The sequence below is a fragment of the Geotrypetes seraphini genome, chromosome 5 (genome assembly GCF_902459505.1).
Source record: "Geotrypetes seraphini chromosome 5, aGeoSer1.1, whole genome shotgun sequence".
Taxonomy (NCBI): Eukaryota; Metazoa; Chordata; class Amphibia; order Gymnophiona; family Dermophiidae; genus Geotrypetes; species Geotrypetes seraphini.
Window position 1 is genome coordinate 1,269,408 of NC_047088.1, and position 23,919 is coordinate 1,293,326.

Sequence of the window (23,919 nt, forward strand, 5' to 3'; positions counted from 1 at the left end):
GAATGGACAAGGATTCACACATCTCTTTCAAAAAACAGGAGAAAGAGGAAGTGACCTGTTTGGAGGATGGGTCAGGGACAGCCGAATCCTCCTCCTCTGAGGAACATGCGCCTTCAGAAAGAAAGGGTTCCTCTGAGTCTCCCCACAGATCAGGGTCTCTGACATGGGAAGAATGGTCCCGAGACTCAGGTGTCGACGTTTGTATGTGTCGGGTTTTGCGCACCGACTTACCCGACCTCATCGATACCGAGTCAGGAGATGTTATCGGTCGCACCGGTGCCGAAGTCTGTACCGATTGATGGTGAGCTCTCGGTTCCGGTGCAAGGACTGGCATCGATACCGATGAGGTTAGGTGAAGCGGTACCGAAACAGTGGAAGCGGGTAACACGGGTTCCACAATCGGTATCGATACGGGTTGTTCCACAACCGGTACCGATAGCTCGGTGCGGGCCGGCACCGGAAGGTTCGGTGTCATGATAGCAGGAAGGAGCCTTTCTAATTGCTTCTTAAGCTGCACCTGAAGGATGGCCGTAATGCGGTCATCGAGGGATGGCACCGGTACCGCTTTTTTCTTCTGCGGTACCTGCGGTGCCGCTCGACGCCCCGGAGATGAGGAGCCCGATGTCGAGGGACTCACCTCTATAGGGGCGGAGCGCTTCCGCTGGCGTCTTACAGGCGGCAGGATTGGACTCACTGCACTCGAGGCCGGAAGACGTTCCAGCGGGGAAGGCTTCTTAGCCGGCTTACCTGACTGTTGAGACGCCGGTGTGGAATCACGCGGCGTCGAAGACGAGGGTGCCGACTGAATCGGTGCCGAAGCCGGAGTCGAAGGAACGGGGTCGGACATCTCGGTACCGAACAGTAATCGCTGCTGTATCTGGCGATTTTTTAATGTCCGTTTTTTTAGAGTAGCACAGCGGGTGCAAGTAGAGGCCTGATGCTCAGGACCCAAACACTGTAAACACCAGTTGTGTGGGTCCGTGAGAGATATAGGCCTAGCACACCGCTGGCACTTTTTAAAACCCGGTTGAGGGGGCATGAAAGGAAAAACGGCTTCCGCCAAATCGAAGGCCGAGGCTTCGATGGTGGCAGAAGGCCCCGCCGGGGAAAATCAAATTAAGAAAAGAAAAAATATTTTTTTTTTTTTTTTACAAAAAAGAAAAAAAAAGAAACGAAATAAGGCCAAAAGCCAAAAAGTTTACGCGAGCGGGAAGGCAATAGAAAAAAAGTTTCAACAGCCGTTGAAAAAAACGCGTCTTCTTAGCTCCGCGGAAACTAAGAAACTAAGAAACTGAGGGACCGCGCGCCTCTGTCGGGCGGGAAGGCACTCGCGCGTGCGCGGTGCGGCCGAGCTAGAACTTTCTAAAGTTCTTAGAGTGCAATCACTCTAAAATTGTCCGTACCGGGGCTCCGTCGGTGCCGTCACCCATCAGTCAAGAATATGCTGCCTGCTTGTCCTGGGATAAATCCTTTTACAGGTATATTAGCGACAGAAACAGAAACACAGGCGGGATAGTACGCCTCAGGAAACCAGACGGGAACTATATAGAAGCGGACTCGGAAAAGGCTGTACTTTTAAACGAATACTTCTGTTCGGTCTTCACCCGCGAGGAGCCGGGATCTGGCCCTCTGCTACAGACAAGGGATAGTCCAGTAGACCCATTTAGTAGCTTCGAGTTTACGCCAGGCAGTGTCTACTGTGAGCTGTCTAAACTCAAGGTTAACAAAGCGATGGGGCCAGACAACTTACACCCCAGGGTGCTCAGGGAGTTAAGTGATGTCTTGGCGGAACCACTGTCCGCGCTTTTCAATCTCTCCCTTAGTACGGGTATAGTCCCGTTGGACTGGAAAACGGCAAACGTCATCCCACTCCACAAAAAAGGTTGCAGAATGGAGGCTGCAAACTATAGACCGGTGAGTCTCACATCAATAGTGAGCAAGCTGATGGAAACTCTAATCAAACGTCAATTGGATACGATCCTGGACGAGGAGAATCTACGGGATCCCCGTCAACATGGATTTACTATGGGGAGATCCTGCCAATCCAACCTGATCAGCTTCTTTGACTGGGTGACGAGGAAGCTGGATGTTGGGGAGCCCCTGGACATTGTGTACTTAGACTTCAGCAAAGCTTTCGATAGCGTACCACATCGCAGGCTGTTGAGCAAAATGAGTTCTATAGGATTGGGTGACACTTTGACAAAATGGGTTGAGAACTGGCTTGGAGGCAGGCGTCAGCGGGTGGTGGTGAATGGCACCCCCTCTGAAATGACGGAGGTGATCAGTGGAGTGCCGCAGGGCTCGGTCTTGGGCCCGATCCTGTTCAATATCTTTATAAGAGACTTGGCAGAAGGGCTTCGAGGTAAAATAACGTTATTCGCAGATGACGCCAAACTATGCAATGTAGTAGAAAGGAGTGCAACGGTCAAAAACTCAATGTCCGACAATATGAAGTACGACCTACTCCTATTGGAGCGCTGGTCTAGGATCTGGCAACTAGGTTTCAATGCCAAAAAATGCAAAGTCATGCACCTTGGCAGCCAAAATCCATGCAAAACTTACACCCTTAATGGCGAGATCCTAGCAAGGACTGTAGCAGAACGGGACTTAGGGGTGATCATCAGTGAAGATATGAAGACTGCCAATCAAGTGGAACAGGCTTCATCTAAGGCTAGACAAATCATAGGGTGTATACGTAGGGGTTTCGTCAATCATAAGCCTGAAGTCATTATGCCATTGTATAGATCCATGGTGAGACCCCATCTGGAATACTGTGTGCAATTCTGGAGGCCTCATTACCGCAAAGATGTGCTGAGACTGGAGTCGGTCCAGCGAATGGCCACCCGGATGGTCTCGGGACTCAAGGATCTCCCGTACGAGGAACGGCTGGATAGGTTGCGGCTATACTCTCTCGAGGAACGCAGAGAGAGGGGAGACATGATCGAGACGTTCAAATATCTCACGGGCCGTATCGAGGTGGAAGAAGATATCTTCTTTTTCAAAGGTCCCACGGCTACAAGAGGGCATCCATGGAAACTCAGGGGAGGTAAGCTGCATGGTGACACCAGAAAGTACTTTTTCACCGAGAGAGTGGTGGATCGCTGGAATAGCCTTCCACTTCAGGTGATTGAGGCCAGCAGCGTGCCCGATTTTAAGACAAAATGGGATCGACATGTGGGTTCTCTTCACAGAGAAAGGTAGGGGAGGGTCATTGAGGTGGGCAGACTGGATGGGCCGTGGCCCTTATCTGCCGTCTATTTCTATGTTTCTATGTTTCTATGAGTGCGGAAAGCTCGCTTCTGTCGATAAACCGCTGGAGCAATAGGATTTAAAAAGGTGAGAAAAAGTACATACTGTAAGTTTCCCTGGCAGACAGCTGGGTGGGCTGAAGAACACTGCACATCACAGTCTGTGACACAATATTTGCTCCATAAGACGCACAGACATTTCCACCCACTTTGGGGGGAATAAAAAAGTGTGTCTTATGAAGCAATAAATATGGTAGACTACATCTAGCGTTCCTCTTAAATCCAGCTGTTTGGTCACCCAGTCAAAGAAAATAATCAGATCAGTCCGACAAGACCTTCCTCTAATAAAACCTTGCTGCCTTGGGTCTCACAGTCCATTTGATTCCACAAACCTCTCTATCCTCTGTTTAGAGGTGTTTCCATTAATTTACTCACCACTGAGGTAAGACTAACCAGCTTTTAGTTCCCAGCCTCCTCCTTACTCGTGCTTTTGTGGAGCGGGACTGCATTTGCCCTTCTCCAGTCCTCAGGGACCACTCCTGACTCTACAGAAACATTGCAAAGGTCAGACAGTAAAGCTGCTAGAGCCTCCCAGAGCTCCTTCAGTACCCTCAGATGTTTGCCATCCAGCCCCATTGCTTTGTCTACCTTTAATTTAGATAATTCCTCACACACAGTCTTCTGAAATTTTATAAAGATCTACTACACATTCATTCTTATCAGTAGTCCTACTCTTGGGCCTCTCATCTATGGACATAAAAAAGCAAAGTATACAGATTTGTTGAGCATTTCTAATTTGTCCTTATCAGCTTCTACATTCTTCTTCGCCATGGAGCCTCACAGTACTACTTTTGTACTTCTTCCTATCACTTACATATTAAAGAATGTCTTGTCTCCGAATTGTACCTTTTGGGCTATTTCTTCTTCTACTAGCACCTTTGGCTTGTCTACTACTTTTACCAGCCTCTCTTAGCTTTTCCAGGTTTTGTAGCCTGCCACCTTCTTTCTGTGAAGCCACTTTTCCTTTTCAGCTACTTCTTTTGTGAACCAAAGCGGCCTTCTTTTCCTCTTATTTACTGTTTGCTAACGAAAAGGTTTGTTGCCTATTGTATTTCTACTTCCCCAAGCTGTTCCTGTCCAGCTAGTAGCTCCTTTAGGTATTCACACATCTTGGCAAAATCTAAAATCTTCAAATCTGAATAAATCCTCTCAACACATCTTAATTTTGAACAACACTAGATGCCAAATGATCATCTACTCTAACATCAGAAACACTCCCCATTTGTGAACATCAGGTCCAATATGGCCTCATCTCATACGGGCTCCATTACCAGCTGCTGGAACAGTTTTCCCTGGAGAGAATCCAAGATCTCTTTACTTCTAGATAAGCTTGCAACAGGAACATCCCAATCTACATCCAGCATGTTGAAATCATCTACTAATATCATTTTTCCTTTCATTGCAATCTAGAGGATCTATGGAAGTAGGAAATGGGTATAAAGTTTAAGATTAGCAGCAACAGGAATAGACAAATTAATATGAGCTTTGTGATCCTTATCAGCTGTTATTGTGTAGGTTTTATATGTTGGAGAAAAAGACTGCCAGGTACTCATGCATGAGGAGTCAGGGCACAAATTCTTAAGGGTCCATATTCTCTACAGATTGAGAGTGAGACAGATCTCAGTATACTGTGTGCATAATCCAGATCTGGAAGCAGAGAATCATTGACAACAATATCCTCTACATGAAGCTTATGCTATGTTCCCACCTTGCTGGGCATTGTAAGCAGTTGCATTTCTAGTCATGCTAGATGGAAGCCAGCCTGCTAGACTTGCCCTCTGTGTCTTAGTTACTTTGTGTTTCACATCCTCCCCATTCCAAATGACATCATCTTCCCACTGAAGTTGTGTGACCATCAAGAAGTGCTCATCTGCCAGCAGGGCATCCGAATCCTCTAGCAGCTCTGAAGCCTAAGAAAATACAACATGAAAGTAAAAACTCAAACATTCCCTAGCAAACATCATCACAACTCTTCTTTCTTTTCTCAATGTTGATAAACTGAGCAAGATGCCAGAAACTTATACATTTTCTCCTTCACATTGTACTTAGAACATCTGTTCTCACAGAAACATTTCCAAAGCAAGACAGAAACAAAATATTATGTTTGTTATTTGCACTTCACCTTTTCCGCTTCACATTTGTCTCTGTCTTGTTTGTCTTGCTTTTCCTTCAACTTGAAGCCATATTCAAAATCACTGCCATCTTCAGGAATACCAAGCATATCATACCAGAGCTGTGCAGGCCCGTAACGCCACTCAGCTACTTTAGGCTTTGTCTCTGCCACTTTATCTGTCTCTCCTGTGGACAAGGAGAACTTAGTCTCAACAGGAGACATCATAGTTATCTGAAAAAAAAGCATAGAGGGACTTAATTAGCACAATATAATGTCCATTAGAGAGTGAGAGACTGTGGTGGTTAGGGCCACTATTAAGAATTTGAAGTGGGGAAATCACCGGGACTGGATGATTTTACAGGTTCTATAAACAATATGCATACATTATTGTGGCACCATTAGTTCAGTCTTAAATCAGTGCTGAAAGGGGTGCTATAGCTGACACAATGAGAGTTACTGGGATTATTGTAATCCAGAAGGAAGGTAAAGATCCAATGCAGTGTGCCTCTTACCACTCTATTCTCTATTAACTGTTGAGATTCAGCTTTTGGCCAAGATTCTAGTGAAAATTCTGAATAGCTTTACTGCAATAGACCTCTGGGACAAGTTCTTAATCCTCCTGAGATCTATAACTGCCCTGGTAGAACTCCAGCCAGTCAGGTTTAAATGATATCCACAATGAATATTCATGAGATAGATTTGCTTGCCAAGGAGGTAGTATTTGCAAAATTTCTCTTATGCATATTCACTGTGGATATCTTGAAAATCTAACTAGCTGGGCAAGCCAAAGAACTGGGTTTAGAACCACTGCTTTAATGTATCCCTGATCTTTCTGAGATAAGGACTCAACAGCTGAGTACATTAAACAAAGTGAGTTTTCACTAATAACCTGTTCCATGCGTTCTGACCACTTAAAACTGTTCACCAACGGTAAAACCCACTTTTTTTTAAGACAGCCCAAACAACAGCCTCTATGAGACCATTCTATGACTTCTAACAAATGTTTGAGATTTTATTGGTTGAAATATAAAATTGTTAAGAGAACAAATCTTATACCTTTTACCCATGGAGAAAACATAAGAACATAAGAAGTGCCATCTCCGGAACAGACCCTAGGTCCATCAAGTCCGGCGATCCGCACACGCGGAGGCCCCGTCAGGTATACATCCACATTGCTCATTCCAAGATGCCAGATGTGCCAACCAAAAGCCTGAGGGCAAAAAAGGGAAGCTGAAGCACAGGTACCAGCAGGAGATTACACCACACAATTCAGGAAGGACAGTAAGGTAGAAGGCCAGTCAGTATCTAAACACAGACCCAAAGATGACACTGAGCACATTCTAGGGGCATAAAAGGAGAAATAGAGTACAAACGTAATAATCTAATAACAGGTCCTGAGGGGATACCCTCTACCCTCCCTGGAAGCAGAAAATTCAAGATAATGCTGAGAAAGCCAGAACCACTGGACAAGAGGTGGCACCACAGCACTGACTAGTAAAAGTGGAAGAAGCACTGATTCAAAAAAAGTGAACAAGCCCACTTTAGGGAAAAGAGATCACCATCCCTAGAGCAGCTCAGCAAAATTTGAAAGCCTACAGATAAGAAACAAGAACCACCAGGAAAGCTGGGTTCGTATGGAGACAGAGAATAAATCTGAAGAATCATAAGAATGAACCTTAACTTTAGCTGAACACTAACCAAATGAAACCCAGCTAATACAAGGAAACAAGTCACCATCGAATCCATGAGGCCAAGTCCATGTAAATCACCAAAGGAGGACCAACCAAGTTAGATAGGAACATTTCCACTGAGAAAGCAAGTTGAGGTGTATCTTCGTGATAAGGCGTATGGGGACAGACTTAAAGGCGGAAAGGGGGAGAAGGGAGATGTGATAGAGACATTTTTAAATCTATCAATCTGTCTGCATACCTCTTCTAGACTGATTGTCAACACAGTAAGTTTCCCATCTTCGTTTCCTGCATATAGCCTGTCGGCTTCCGGTATGTTGTGTATATCCTCTTCGGTAAATACAGATGCAAAAAATGTGTTCAGTTTGTCGGCGATGGCTTTTTCTTCCTTTAGCACTCCTTTTATTCCATGGTCATCCAACGGCCCCACCGCTTACTTCGCGGGTCGTTTCCCCTCGATATATCGAAAGAACGGATTGCAGTTTTTTGCCTCCTTGGCTATTTTTTCCTCGTAGTCTTTTTTGGGCCCTCTTATTACCTTATGGCACCTGCTTTGATGCTGTTTGTGCTTTTTCCAGTTTTTGACCTTTTCCATTTCTTAAATGAAGTCTTCTTGGCTCTGATCGCTTCCTTCACCGCTATAGTGAGTCACGCCGGTTCCTTATTCTTTTTCCTCTTGGATCCCTTGTTGATACATATATTTAGATTTTGCGCCTCGGTGACTGTGTCCTTGAAAAGGGACTATGCTTGCTCTAGGGTTTTTACAGTGCTTATCCTCTTCTTAATCTTTTTCTCCACCATGAGTCTCATCCCTTCATAATTCCCTTTTTGGAAGATCAGTGCCGTGGCCGTCGTTCGTTCCCTTAAGCATCTTCTCCCCTCTCTCTCTTCCCCAGTTCCCTTCAGCATCTTCTCCCCACTCTCTCTTCTCCATTTCCCACGTCTTCTCACCTCTTTCTCTGTCCCAGTTCCCTTCAGCGTCTTCTCCACTCCACCCCCCTTCAGCAGCCTTCACGCGGTCCAGCAGCACCCTCCCGCCGGCCGGCTGAGCATCACCCTACCTCCTTTCCCCTTATCTTTGTGGTGATTTCTACAAGGCTATTCTTTCTATTGCAGCTGGAGCCTTGAAGTCACATCACATGTGGATGCCAGAAAGTTCTCCTCTGACTTTCCGGCAGCCACACGCAACGCGACTTCAAGGCTCCGGCTGCAATAGAAAGAATAGCTTTGTAGAAATCACCATGAAGGTAAGAGGAAGGGAGGGAGGGAGATGCCCGGCTGGACAGAGGGAGATGCCCGGCTGCACTGCGCGTTTGGTGGCTGCGCGTGCTCCTCCCCTTAATTGCGGAGACAAGGGCATTCACCGCTCCACGGGGCGGTGAATGGCCTTTTCCCCATACTTGCAGCAACCATATTTTTTTTTGTCACCGTTTCGGCAGGTTACCTGCGGCTAGCCGCCGGTAACAGCCACCATGTCATTCTCTAGTCCTGAACAAGAGGGTCTTGTATCTGCAGAAAACTGTCAATCATGTTTTCCAACTCCACCTCCTTAAAAGACATAAAACGGTTAGGGCTCTTCAGCTTGGAAAAGAGACAGCTGAGGGGAGATATGATTGAAGTCTACAAAATCCTGAGTGGACTAGAACGGGTACAAGTGGATTGACTTTTTGCTTCATCAAAAATTACAACGACTAGGGGACACTTCATGAAGTTACAAGGAAATACTTTTAAAACTAACAGGAGGAAATTTTTTGTCACTCAGAGAATAGTTAAGCTTTGGAATGCATTAGAAACATAGAGTATGACGGCAGAAAAGGGCCGTCGACCCAACAAGTCTGCCCACTCAAGAACCCTCACTCCCTCCATCTTTTAAGCATTCCTTTGGAGCGACCCCACCTGTCTGTCCCATCGTCCCTTGAAGTCGAGCATGGTTCTAGCCTTGACTACCTGACATGGAAGACCATACCATCGATCAATTAACCTTTCAGTGAAGAAATACTTCCTGGTGTCCCCCTGAAACCTTGCCCCCCTGAGTTTTAGCGGATGCCCTCTTGTCACCGTGGGACCCATAAGACAAAATATTTCTTCCTCCACATCAATACAGCCCGTGATGTATTTGAATGTTTCTATCATGTCCCCCCTTTCCCTGCGCTCTTCGAGAGAATATAAGTGCAGCCTGCTCAAACGTTCTCCATATGGGAGATTTTTTCATCCTGAGACCATCCTAGTGGCCATTCGCTGAATCAACTCCATTCTCTTCACATCCTTTTCATAATGTGGCCTCCAAAACTGAACACAGTACTCCAGGTGAGGTCTCACCATTGATCTGTACAACGGCAGTAGCACTTCAGGCTTACAACTGATAAAGCTCCTTCTGATGCAGCCCAGCATTTGTCTAGCTTTTGCTGTTGCCTTCTCCACCTGATTCGCAGCTTTCATATCTTCCCAGATGATTACTCCCAAGTCCTGTTCTGCTGCAGTTCTGGTTAGGTTTTCACCATTCAGGGTGTATGTTCTGCATGGATTTCTGCTACCAAGGTGCATAACCTTACATTTTTTGGCATTAAAATTCAGTTGCCAAATACTGGACCATTGTTCTAGTAAAAGTAGGTCCTGCTCCATAGCGCCGGGCATGATTGCGCTATCAGTTTCTGCTGCGCTGCCTACACTGTTGCATAGTTTAGCGTCATTGGCGAATAATGTAATTTTACCTCGAAGTCCCTGAGGCAGATCCCTTACAAAGATATTGAATAGTAATGGGCCCAAGATTGAGCCCTGTGGTACTCCACTGGACACTTCTGACGTTTTTGAGGGAATACCGTTTACCATTACCCTTTGGAGTCTACCGCTAAGCCAGTTTTCTACCCATGCAGTCAGTTTTTCTCCTAGGCCCATCGCGTTCATCTTGTTCAGTAACCTACGGTGTGGGACACTATCAAAACCCTTACTGAAGTCTAAATACACGATGTCCAGGGACTCTCCCTTATCCAGTTTCTTTGTTACCCAGTCAAAGGAGTTTATCAGATTGGATTGACAAGACTTTCCCTTCATAAAGCCATGCTGGTGGGGATCCCTTAGTCCTTCGTCATCCAGAATCCTGTCCAATCTGTTTTTGATCAACGTTTCCATAAGTTTACATACAATTGATGTGAGACTCACTGGCCTGTAATTTTCAGCCTCTGACCTGCATCCCTTTTTGTGGAGCAGGATAACGTTGGCAGTTTTCCAGTCCAAGGGAACTTTTCCCTTTGTTAGGGAAAGATTAAAAAGCTCAGCCAACGGTTCTGCCAGAACATCTCTCAATTCCCGAAGTACTCTGGGGTGTAGATTATCTGGGCCCATGGCTTTGTTCACCTTTAGCTTTGATAGTTCGTGGTAGATATTGCCCGCGGTAATTGCAAAGTCCCGGAATGGGTCCTCCAAGCATCCTTTTGTCTGTGGCTGAGGTCCGGATCCTGGCGCTTCGCAGGTGAAGACTGAGCAGAAGTAGTTATTAAGTAATTTTTTTTTCAGCTGCCCAGCACCCAGGAGAGGAGCGTGGGAGCCCTTGCTCCGCCCCTCTCCCGGACCGAAACCTTCGGGAGCATTGAAAAAGGACTCCCCAACGAAGTGCAGCCTTTTTCAGCTGCCCAGCACCCAGGAGAGGAGCGTGGGAGCCCTTGCTCCGCCCCTCTCCCGGACCGAAACCAGTCTTCGGGAGCATTGAAAAAGGACTCCCCAACGAAGTGCAGCCTTTTTCAGCTGCCCAGCACCCAGGAGAGGAGCGTGGGAGCCCTTGCTCCGCCCCTCCCCCGGACCGAAAACTGTCTTCGGGAGCATTGAAAAAGGGCTCCCCAACGAAGTGCAGTCTTTTTCAGCTGCCCAGCACCCAGGAGAGGAGCGTGGGAGCCCTTGCTCCGCCCCTCCCCCGGACCGAAAACTGTCTTCGGGAGCCTTGAAAAAAGACTCCCCAATGGCGTGCAGCCGTTCGGCGTGCCGACAAAGGCGCATGGGCCTTAGTGAGCGCCTTTGTGAAGCGCCGACACGGGAAGCGCCCCAACGCAGCACAGGGTGACTAGTGAATCTCCACCACAGTAACCAGCCACCACAGTAACCAGTCTCAGCAGGACTCCCAACAGCCTCAAAAGTCTCCTAGCGATAAGTATAACCAAATAACTATTAACCTCAATAATTTATACTGACTTAACATGACCATACATGACACTGCTTGGCTAGGTTTAACTGCATGACTACACGAACCTCCATGCTACTGCGAACCTGCATGATTTTTGCCTGAATATTGTGAAGTTTAATAATTGCCTAAATACTGTGAAGTCTATAACTGCACTGCCTGACTAGATGAGAGCGCAAGACTACACGAACATACACGATATTGTGATCCTGCTTGTCACTGCATGAATACCGTGAAGTTGCATGAATATTGTGAAGTTTTATCATTATTATTATTGTAAAGTTTTATAATCAGTCTCATATTCATATTTGTACTGCGTCTCTACTATCACCAAGGCCAAAAACTTCTCTATATTCCATCTCTTAAAGATTTTTATTATACTCGCAAAACAAACTTCGCTATAACAGCCCCTACCTTATGGAACTCACTTCCACAACACCTCCGCGACGAACAACAACTAGTCAAATTCAAGATCAATCTAAAGACTTTCTTATTTCGAGATGCTTTTAATCAAACCTAAAAGCATCTTCTCTCTCTTCCTTCGGCCAGCAAACTTCCATTATCTTAATGTTCCCCTCCCTTTTGTTCAATCCTCCCCCCCACTCTCTCCTTTTCATCTATACAATGTAACTTTTTCCCCTTCCACATTTACTGCCCTCACACTCCAGTTCGTCAAGTCTTTGTCATTTATGTTTAACTTAAGACATCTTTTTGCACATACTGCTACATTTAACGCTTTTTTTATAATTTTATTGTAAACCGGCCAGACAATTGTTTGATGGTCGGGATATTAAAAACCAATAAACTTGGAAACTTGGATATCTGTTTCACCCATAGCCAAAATGAGGGCATCAAATACCACACAGATAGTATTATGCATCATCTACCTAACTTACTATAGATGCCAGTGTAACGACGAAAGACCCCCTGAACAAATCCCAATCCACATCTCCTGGCAAAGGCCACTCAAACAGACAAAGCCAACTCCCTCTCCTCAAACCCTTTTTAACTGCTCAGAACTCGGTCCTTTTCAAATACCCGCAGTAAACCCTAAATATAAAGCATCCAAACAACACAGAAACAAGACCAAAAAAAAAAAAAAAACTTAAAACAACTGAAACATATTGAAACCCCCACCCCCAAACAATACAGGAATTTCAAAGGATACTATCTCAACGCCCGGTCAGTGAGAAATAAGGCACACATCATACATGACTGGATCGAACACAAAAACCCGGGCATCATATTCCTAACCGAAACATGGATGATCTCAGACATAGATGTCATTATGAAGGAAATGTTACCGCAGGGCTATAAAATCGTCCCAATAACTAGAAGCTGGAAAAGAGGAGGGGGCCTAGCGATAATCCTTAAATGCTACTTTGACTTCACCAGAATGGACTCAAAAATCACTGAAGATCTGGAAATCATCACCTGCAAGATCACCAACCCCGAACTGGAAGAATCTCTAATAGCCACACTATTCTACATCCCCCCCCATAAATGGTCAAGTGCAAAAGAAGAATTCTTTGAATACCTTTCATCCAATACCATAAAAGGCCCATACAACTTACTTCTGGGAGACATAAATGTTCACCTAGAGAAAAAGGAAAAACCGGAAGTGACAGAAATAGACTTGTTCCTAAATACCCTGGGCTTTGAAATTCCAAGTTTCCAAGTTTCCAAGTTTAATAATATATTTGATTGATCGCTTTATCAATTTCAAAGCGATTAACACATGTTTAAAATTACAATATATAAAAAAGACTAACAAAAAACAAACAAACAAGACAAAACAATTAAATTACTGGACTAATTGGAAACATTAGGGTAAGTAGGGGGAGAAATTACAATATATTTGAGCAGAGTAAAAAAAAAAAAAAAACAAATAAGGGAAAACACATATGGGTGGGATAAGAGGGGAAAAGATTGAAAATTATACTAGCAATAAAATGATTCGATTCTGAAACTTGTAAAGATATAAAAGAAAAACCGAATAAAATTAAATAATAAAAGCGTCGTTAAATAAAAAAGTTTTAAGATTACTTTTAAATTTGTCCAAATTAGATTCTTCACGTAAATGGATGGGGAGAGAATTCCAGGTTTGGGGCGCTGTAACTGAAAAGATATATTGTCGACGTGTATTAATTATTTTTAATGAGGGAATTGTTAATAAGCGCTGTTTGTCTGATCTTAAAGTTCTGATAGAAGAATAAGGAATTAGTAATTTATAAATGAATGCCGGAGATTTAAATAGAAGGGATTTAAATGTAAGTAAGCAGAGCTTATAGATTATTCTGTGGGCCACAGGGAGCCAATGGGCCTTCTTGAGGAGAGGAGTAATATGATCAAATTTTTTAGCTTTTGTGATAAGTCTGATAGCTGTATTTTGTATGATCTGCAAACGCTTGATCTCCTTTTGGGCAATACCTTTAAACAGGGCATTGCAGTAATCTAATTTGGATATAATGAGAGAATGAATGAGTATCTTTATAGAATCAGTATTGAATAATTTAGAGATTGATCGTATTTGTCTAAGTCTGAAAAATGAAGATTTAATGACGCTATTGATGTGGTCATGGAAGGAGAGTTTGTTATCCAGAATAACTCCGAGAATTTTGGTTTTTTGAACCACTTGTAAAGGAAGTCCAAATATGGAAATTGGTGAGATAAATGTTGGATTATCTGACAAAGAGGAAACACATGAAAAGGGACACCAACTGGACATCGTCACTTTTTCCCACAAAGACCCCGACGCAAAAAAAATACAATACCATGCAGGAAAATGGGTTAAGAACATATGGTCAGATCACTATACTTTCAATTTTGAATTATGTTGGCAAAAGAAACACTCAACAGCAAAACATATAAACAAAACCAGTTTGAAAAAAAACAGTCACCTGCAGAAACATCACCAATCCAACAGAATTCTGGATCCATTATGAACTACACCCCAAAATAGAGGAAGAGCAAGACTTCCCCACTAGATGGGACAAATTCACAAAAGACACACTAAATCAAATAGCTCCTGTTCAATCAAATAAAAAGAACACAAGGGCATCAAAAGAATGGTATGACGCCGAATTATTAGCCCTCAAACAAGATCTCAGAAAACTGGAAAGAGTATGGCAAAAAACAGACAAAGTGGAAGATAAAATTAAATGGAAACAAAAAATGAAAAATTACAAGAATCGGATCAAAGAAAAGCGTTATAACTGTTATGCACAGAAAATAGGAACAACCAATACAAACAGTAGAGAACTATTCAAACTAGTAAGCAAAATAACAGACACCACACAGATACTACAGAACCATCACGATCAAATCCCAGAGGTCTCCACCCTAGCCAACCACTTTAGGAAAAAAATCACTGACCTGAGCCTCAATACCCCCTCCTCCACCCAATCTTGAATTCAACCTCAAAACGCAGAGTAGTGAATCCAAAGGCGATATGAGCTGGAACCACTTCGAGCCCCCAGATTGGAATAACTTCCTTGCACTCTTCAACAAATACTCCAAATCAAATTGTCTACTAGATGAATGTCCGTCTAAGATCATGCAAGATGCAATACCAGAATTTAAGAGGGACCTATTTAACTGGGCAACTTACTCTCTCAAAAATGGAACCTACCTGGAAAATATGGGACACATCCTAATCACACCCATACCCAAAGACCAGAAGATCTCGCTCACACTGGCGTCCAACTACAGACCCATAGCGAGCACCCCCTTTTTCACCAAAATGCTGGAAGGGCTGGTCACCTTGGAATTAGTAAATCACTTAGATAAGTACTCTCTCCTAAATGACCACCAATCTGGATTCAGAAAAGGATTCAGCACCGAGACAGTCCTAGGCTCTCTCCTTAACCACTTATATGACCTTTTCAATCAAGGTTCCAGCGCCTTGATCCTACAGTTAGACTTCAGCAGTGCCTTCGATCTCGTGGACCACGAAACTATGCTTAGGTGCCTCGACGAAATGGGAATATCAGGAAGAGTGTGGACCTGGTTCCAAGGTTTCCTAACCAAACGATCTTATCAAGTGGTCCATGAAGGAAATTACTCTGAACCCTGGAAAAGCCCCTCAGGAGTCCCACAAGGATCCCCACTATCTCCCACCTTGTTCAATATATACATCTCTTCTCTAGGCCACCTTTTACAAAAGCTTAACCTAACTTATTATATATACGCAGACGACATCTCCATACTAATACCAATAACAAATGTGACCTCAACCAACTCAAAACATATCTCCTCCATCATGCTTGAAATAGAAAAATGGACTTTAAACTTCAAACTGAAATTAAACTCAGAAAAGACAAAGATTTTCCTTGCTAGCCCAAACGAGAAAATCTCCGCAACTACAATATATGTAAACGGCCATGATCACCCAATACTAAAAACCATAAAAATACTGGGAGTCACCCTGGATACCCACCTGACCCTGACCGAGCACATAAACTCGGTGACTAAAAAATGCTTCTTCATCCTTTGGAAACTGAAAACCATAAAAAAATACTTCGACCCACTATCCTTCAGAATATTGGTACAATCACTGATTTTATCTACCCTGGACTACTTGGGAATATCTAAAAAAAATGTGAGAAAACTGAGAATAGTTCAAAATACGGCCATCCGTCTAATATTCGGACTAAAGAAGAGCGATCATGTTAGTCCATTCTACAAACTCCTTCATTGGTTACCAATTGAAGCACGAATTCTATTCAAATTCTCCTGCCTCTGCTATAAACTAATCTGGGGACTGGCCCCCAGCTACCTACTACCTCACTTCGAATTCCACTCCTCTATTAGGCCTACCAGAAACCGTAACCTCTTTACCTACCCAAATATCATAGGCTGTAGATATCGCACCTTCTTTGATAGAACATTCAAATTCCAAGCAGGTAGACTGCAAACTTGGACAGGCTACTTCACTGATGCCGCCAGAGAATCATATAGTATCTTTAGGAAAGAACTAAAAACCACCTTGTTTAAGAAATTTATAACCTAACCAGACTTCTCACCTAAAATCGGAGCCTCCTCCCATCCCAAGGAGTCCGTCTACCCTCTTCTGCCAAAATTTCTATCTTTACTTGTTACCAGTTTTTCCCACTGGTGCCCGTCCTTCGTTCAAATGTACCAAGTTAACAACTTACTTCTCATCAACATCTTATGTTATCTTTTTTACCTTCGCAGTCTTGTAACTCAAAGCGCAATCTCCTTTCTCTTCTCCTACTTATGCTCTGAATATCGTCGACTGTATAATGCTACTCATTGTGAAACCGTGTAATACACAGACCCTGTAACTCTCCTGTTACTATCACTAGATGTTCAATGCTATACTCTGTAATTCGCTGTCTGTACAGTTTCTCTTCATTGTAAACCGCCTAGAAGTCGCAAGATTGTTGGCGGTATATAAGAATAAAGTTATTATTATTATTATTATTATTAATTCTGCTTTGTCTGCGTCCGAGTCAATGAAGTTGCCATCAGGTTTCCTTAGGCGCACAATACCGCTTGAGTTCTTCTTCCTGTCGCTAACGTACTTAAAAAAGGATTTATCCCCCTTTTTAATATGTCTTGCTAAATTTTCTTCCATCTGGAGTTTGGCCTTCCTGACTGCCGTTTTAACATTTCTAGATTTCGCCAGATAGGTTTCTTTAGTTTCCGGCCGTTGCGAATGTTTGTAGGTTACAAATGCTTTTTTCTTTTGCTTTACTAGTTCTGACATCTCTGCTGAGAACCACTTCAGTCTGTTTTTTCTGTGCCGTTTGCTCACAGTTTTTATGTATTTGTTGGTTGCTTCTTGCAGGGTTGATTTCAGAGCCGACCATAGCACCTCCACACTGTCTGTCGTGCTCTGGTTTTACAGTGCTTTGTAGACATAGTCCCCCATGCACTGAAAGTTAGTCCCTTTAAAATTTAGGACCTTGGTTGTTGTATTTGACCTAGTGATTTCTTTCTTCAGATGGAACCACACCATAATGTGGTAAGAGCGGATAGCATAGCTGGTTTTAAGAAAGGTTTGGACAAGTTCCTGGAGGAAAAGTCTATAGTCTGTTATTGAAAAAGACAAGGGGGAAGCCACTGGTGTAGCATGGAATATTGCTACACCTTGGGTTTTGGCCAGGAACTAGTGACCTGGATTGGCCATTGTGAGAACAGGCTACTGGGCTTGATGGACCATTGGTCTGACCCAGTAAGGGGATAAATTCTGTACAAATGTAAGGAAGTTCTTCTTCACCCAGAGAGTGGTAGAAAACTGGAACGCTCTTCCGGAGTCTGTCATAGGGGAAAACACCCTCCATGGATTCAAGACACAGTTAGACAAGTTTCTGATGAACAAGGACGTACGCTGATAGGGCTAGTCTCAGTTAGGGCGCTGATCTTTGACCAGAGGGCTGCCACGTGAGCGAACTGCTGGGCACAATGGACCGCTGGTCTGACCCAGCAGCGGCAATTCTTATGTTCTTATCTCCAAACTTCAATCTTGAGCAATGTCGGTTCAAATGAAATTAAATGCCACTAAAACTAAGCTTTTATGGTTGGGTCCAAAATTGGATTGCCTTCCGTCCTTTCTGACCTTGGATTCCGGAATATCTTTACAAATTGAATTCTCTTCTAAGATATTGGGCGTTCTCATAGATTCTTCACTTACTTTCAAGGACCAAATAAATTCCCTTGTTAAAAAGTGCCTTTTCAATCTTCATATGTTGAGAAAAGTTAGGGGCCTTTTTCACCAGCAGCATTTTTCTGTTTTGGTCCAATCTATTATATTAGCCCGGTTGGATTACTGCAATGAAGTCTATTTGACCATAACTAAGACCTCCTTGCATAGACTCCAAATAATACAAAATACTGCTGCTAAGTTGATTTTTGGAAAAGATAATTCTATCATGTGTCTCCATTGCTCCTAAAACTTCACTGGCTTCCTGTCTATTGCAGGATTCATGTCTGTATTGCCTTCAAGATCCTTAATGGTATCTTTGCTCCTCTTGTCCCTTTATCTTGGAATGCTTATAGATCCTGTCCTGCACGAAGTACCCAACAACACACAAGCTCTCCTTTCTATCAGTTAAGGGGAAAAAATCAACTAGGAACCTCAGCCAATCCTTTACTTTCAAACTTACAGAATTATGGAATTGAATTCCCCATATTCTAAGGGTCTCTAGTTCCTTTCAATTTTTTCGTAAAGCTGTAAAAATTACTTTGTTTTCTAACCACCTTAGAAATCTTTCCTAGTTTTCTCTTCTCTCATTCATTGGCTCTTTTTCTCTTCCTTTCATATTGTTCTTTTTTTTAATACTATTAACCAAATTGAGCTCCTTGTTTGGCGATGATCCGGTATATAAAGCTAAGTTTTTAGTTTAGTTTCTCTCTCATCTATCCACTTTTTGTAAAATACTGAAGACATATTTAGTTCAGAAATTTACTAATGATCCTTCTTTTTCAAATAATCATAAAAGATAAAATTCTGGTCTAAAAGATATAGTTTCTGTTTTAATCTCCTGTATAATTTTTTTTTTTTTTTTTCCAATTCTTTATTCATTTTTCAATCTTACAACAAGTGCACAATATTACATCAAATTAATCATATATATCACTTGAATTTCTTTTCTAAAATCATCTTCAATACATAAATTAAGCCTCTTCCCCACCCTCCCTTTCTACAAATATTATAAATCAAACATCTTATATATAATATAATCAAAAATATTAATTAAACCAATAATATAGCTATATATCCCCCCTTTCCCATAGTTATAATTATACTTTTAGTGTAAAAAGGTGTCTAATCATTACAATATGTTATCAATGGCCCCCAAATCTTTTTAAAATTATTATAATTCCCTTTTTGTATGGCAATATATGACATAACAAATTCCACCAGAAAGTGTAATTGAGTCTGATGTAATCTTTCCAATTTCTGGTGATATGTTGAATGGCAACTCCTGTCATTATTAATAAAAGTTTATTATTACTAGATGAAATTTGACTTTTTGTTCTCATGGACATCCCAAATAGAATTGTATCATATGATAAAACTACATGGTTTTCTAATAAACAATTAACTTGAGACCAAATTGATTTCCAAAAGGCCATGATACAGGGACAAAAATATATTAAATGATCTAGAGTCCCTGCTTCCAGATTATAGTGCCAGCATCTATTAAACCTAGAGCAATCCAACTTTTGTAATCTAACTGGGGTCCAAAATGCTCTATGCAACAGAAAGAATCAAGTTTGTCCCATAGATGCAGACACTGTACATCTCATTCTCCAAGACCAAATTCGTGGCCATTGAGATGCAGAAATCTGACGCTTAATCTCAATGCTCCAAATGTCTCTAAGACCAGTCTTTGGTTTTTTATTCATGAATCCAGATATCAATTTATACCACTGTGCGGCCTGGTGTCCCAAGAAATCTGCCTGAGAGCATAAGAATTCCAGACTATATTGATTACTAAGATTTTTCCATTCAGGGAACCACTCCTGAATAGCCTGCTTCAGCTGCAACGATTTAAAACTTTGAGACTTGTTTAGACCATATTTATGTTGCAACTGTGAAAAATCAAGCAGTTTACCATTTGAAATAACATCATTTAAAGTTCTTATACCTGCAATAATCCAATGCTTCCATACGATTTTAAAACTGCCAATTTGAATCTTGGAGTTTAGCCAAATAGATTGATTTGTTGATTTGTGTATTGGATTAGGTGATAAGTTACTGACATAACAATGTTTTCCATGTATCCATCAAAATTCTATTCTCCTTATATATTCTAGGCATTTTTATACCGAGAACATGAGAAAGATGTAAAGGAAACATAAGTCGCCATTCTAAATACAGCCAGTCTGGGATGTTTTCCATGAGATCTGGGAGGACCCAATACATACCCTGGCGTAAAATATAGGCTTGATGATACCTATAAAAGTTTGGAAAATTTACCCCACCCTCCATAATTGATTTTTGTAAAGATACTAAGGCAATTCTAGGCATTTTACCCAGCCAAACAAGTTTTGTAAGAATACTATTTAGTTTTTTATAAAAGGACCCCTGAAAAAAAACTGTTATCATATTCATTTGATAACAGACCACAGGCAATATCATCATTTTAATAGTTTGGACTCTACCCCACCAAGAAAGATGTAGAGGATTCCATTGCTCGCACATTTCTGTAACCTTTTTTAATAAAAATTTTTAATTTTCCTTGACTGTGTCTTCTAGTGTGTTTTTTATTCTAATACCTAAATATTTTATTCCATCTTCTTTCCATACAAATGAGAATGAATCAAATAATCCTTTAATACAATGTAGAGAATGACACGGTGGCGGTTTACCCGCGGCCACCGCATTTTAGCCGCGGGTCACCCGCCGAAAACGGGGAAGAAAACTAGCAGTCGCTGCGGCGACGGGGACAAGGCCATTCACCGCCCGCGGGGCGGTGAATGGTCTTGTCTCCGCAGTGAGGTATCAAGGATCGCGCGGTCCCCGCAGCCACCGCCCGCCCGCCCGTAGCATTTAGCCAGCTCCCTCCCTCCACCTCACCTTAAATTTCGAGTTTTCCGGCTTCCTTTTTTCCGAGCCACACGTGTTCAAAAATCCGTGCACGCGCGGCTGCGCGAGTCAATCAATCTTCTCCTCTGACGCAACCGGAAACAGGAAGTTGCAGGAGAGGAGAAGTTTGATTGACTCGCGCAGCCGCGCGTGCACGGATTTTTGAACACGTGCGGCTCGGAAAAAAGGAAGCCGGAAAACTCGAAATTTAAGGTGAGGTGGAGGGAGGGAGCTGGCTAAATGCACGGCTTTTTGAACGCGTGCGGCTAGGGAAAAAGGAAGCCGGCAAACTCGGAACGAATATAAGGTGAGGTGGAGGGAGGGTGGGGGCTGCTGGACCATTCTTCATTACTTTGCCATACTAATTCCATTCTGTTAGGTGCCACGGACTCAGATTCGAGTCCTAGCGATGATGAGTTAAAGATCCCAAAAGAAGCCAACTTCTAAATCCAGTGGTTAGAGCTACACTACACTCCTTGTGACCCTGGGCAAGTCACTTAATCCCTATTGCTTCTGACACAATGGGCAGTTCCAAAGACCAAGACTGGCCAGTGTCAAAGACAGGATGCTGAGCTTGATAGACCCTTAGTCTCCACTGTTTTTAGTGATCAACAAAGTTCTATGTTTCTATAATCACCCTAATTCTGTTATCATTGGACTAGATATTCAAAATGATTTAAATGGCCAGGACAGGCTCCTGGCTGTTCAAATCATCTGTCCAGGGCTAACCAGGCATTTTCAATCTTCATGTTCAGCCCAAATGGTGTCACACAATTCAGCAAAAATACGCAATGTTGTTCCTCATAATTTAAATATTGCTCATAGAAGGAACAACATTGGGTATTTTTGCAAATGGAAGTTGGAGGGTTAATTCCCTTGAAACAGCCAATTGAGTGAAACATGAATTCATGCTGGGACACAAGATAGGTTGAATTTGTTTTGAATTTAAAAAGAAAAATGATCAATGAAGAATACTATAATGGCAAGAAAATATAATGATAAAACAGCAACTAATTTTGCCTATTTTTATATATTAAAAAAGTACTACATAAGGTGAATGTCCATATTGCTGTCTGTTGTTCTGCTGAGCACTGGCATTGAAACAGCAAAATGCATTTATTGCATACTTGTCCTCTGTCGGAAACATTATGGTGGTATATTAGTTGTGTTAATAAAAATTTATAAACAAAGCCCTGCCAGCTGAACATCTCTTTCTCTAGTTCAGCAGCAGGAACTTTGATTTATAAGAATGGAATACGCTAAATATTAGAGTACTAAGGCTTATATGGATGCTGCGGGGACGGTGACGGGGCGGTGAATGGGATGGCAGTGGCGGTGACGGGGCGGTGAAAGGGATGGCAGTGACGGTGACGGGGTGGTGAATGGAATGGCGGTGACGGGGCGGTGCAGAGGATGGTGGGCCGGGGACGGGGCGGTGACGGGGACAGATTTTTTCCCCGTGTCATTCTCTAATACAATGCACATTAAGTGGAATAATTTCTGACTTGCTCCAATTTATCTTATATCCTGAAAACTTTCCAAATTTCTCTATCAACTCCAGCAAGCATGGAATGGTAGTTTCAGGATTCCTCAAATAAAGCAGTATATCCTCTGCATAAGCAGAGATTTTATATTCCCAATCTGCCCGTGGAATACCCTGTATCCCCTTTGCTTGTTGAATGGCTAATAACAAGGGTTCTAAAACAATATCAAAAAGCAAAGGAGATAAGGGACAACCTTGCCTAACGTCCCTCCGCAAATTAAAACGCTCTGATAAATTATTGTTAATGTATAATCTTGCAGCAGGGGAGCTATACAACGTTCAAATCATTTGTATAAATCCTGAACCTATACCAAACCAACCTAATGCCTGATACATGAAAGTCCATTCAACTCGATCAAAGGCTTTCTCCACATCCAAAGAGATCAAGAAAGCCAGATCATTCATGTTTTTTGTTAAATTTAGAGTATGAAAAGCCAATCTAGTATTGTTAGAAGAATGTCTCTTAGCAACAAATCCTGTTTGGTACACATCAATAATAAAAGGGAGAGCCTTAGCCAATCGTAAAGCTAATATCTTAGCTAAAAGTTTTCCATCAACATTGATTAACGAGATGGGCCTGTAGTTTGAAACCAAAGTGGGATCTTTGTTTGGCTTTGGCAAAACAATTGTTAATGATTCTGCCATAGTACCTGTAATATGACTACGTTAGCCCCTATTACACTAAACTCCACTGGCTGCCGGTGGAGGCAAGGATCATCTTTAAATTTGCCTGCCTCTGCTTCAAAACCTTAGCAGGCTCTTCGCCAATCTATCTATCTGAGCACCTTGAAATTGCAGGCCCCTCTCGCACACAAAACACTTACCTGGTTTCCTTTCCTTCCCTGAAGGGCTGCCTCTACAAGAAATTCCTCGACAGATCCCTAGCATTCCAAGCGGGCAAATGGAACAAATGCCTTACCGCTCTCATCTCCAATTCCCCCCCTATTAAATGTTCAGGAAATCAATCAAAGCCTACCTTTTTAACAAATTCCTCTAACTTCTCCCCCCTCCTTCCTTGACACCTCCCCTGACCTCGAAACACCCCCAGACTCTCTGACTCCTCCACCCTGTTAGCCACTATCTTGTTAGCCACTATATGGCTTAACAAAATGGATCCACTCAATCTAACTAATTATCCTGTTTTCGTTACTCCTCATACTAAATGCCTCTGCTCTGCCATATTGAACATCGCTGTATATAACACCGCTGTATGTAACTTGCATTAAATGTATCTTCACTGTAAATGTAACTTCACTATAAATGTAACTTCGCTGTAAAGGTAACTTCACTGTAAATGTACAGTCTCTTCATCTGTTAACCGCATAGAATTTCCATGATACTGCGGTATACAAGAATAAAGTTGTTGTTATTATTATTATTAATGCAACCTTTAGTCAGTTGAAACTGATATAAATTTAATAAATAAGGTAAAAGGGTACTTTGAAATGATTTATAAAACTCTACTGTAAAACCATCACCACCTGGAACGGATCCAACTCTAAGAGACTTCAATGCTGTCTCTAATTCTTTTAGTGAT

General features: G+C 42.4%; 1 protein-coding gene across 5 annotated transcripts in view; it reads right to left on the reverse strand.

The window, feature by feature from the left end:
- Positions 1–23,919, reverse strand: part of TAF1 (TATA-box binding protein associated factor 1) — a 596,267-nt gene that overhangs the window by 470,175 nt on the left and 102,173 nt on the right. For 4 of the 5 annotated variants that reach the window (XM_033945528.1, XM_033945529.1, XM_033945526.1 and 1 more), the window contains exons 7-8: positions 5,431–5,652; positions 5,017–5,218 (exon numbers count right to left, since the gene is read on the reverse strand). In XM_033945528.1, coding sequence (XP_033801419.1) covers positions 5,017–5,218; positions 5,431–5,652 — 424 coding nt within the window. Of the gene's footprint in view, positions 1–5,016; positions 5,219–5,430; positions 5,653–6,477; positions 6,609–23,919 lie in introns of those variants that run through there. The other variant, XM_033945530.1, reaches the window with a different exon arrangement.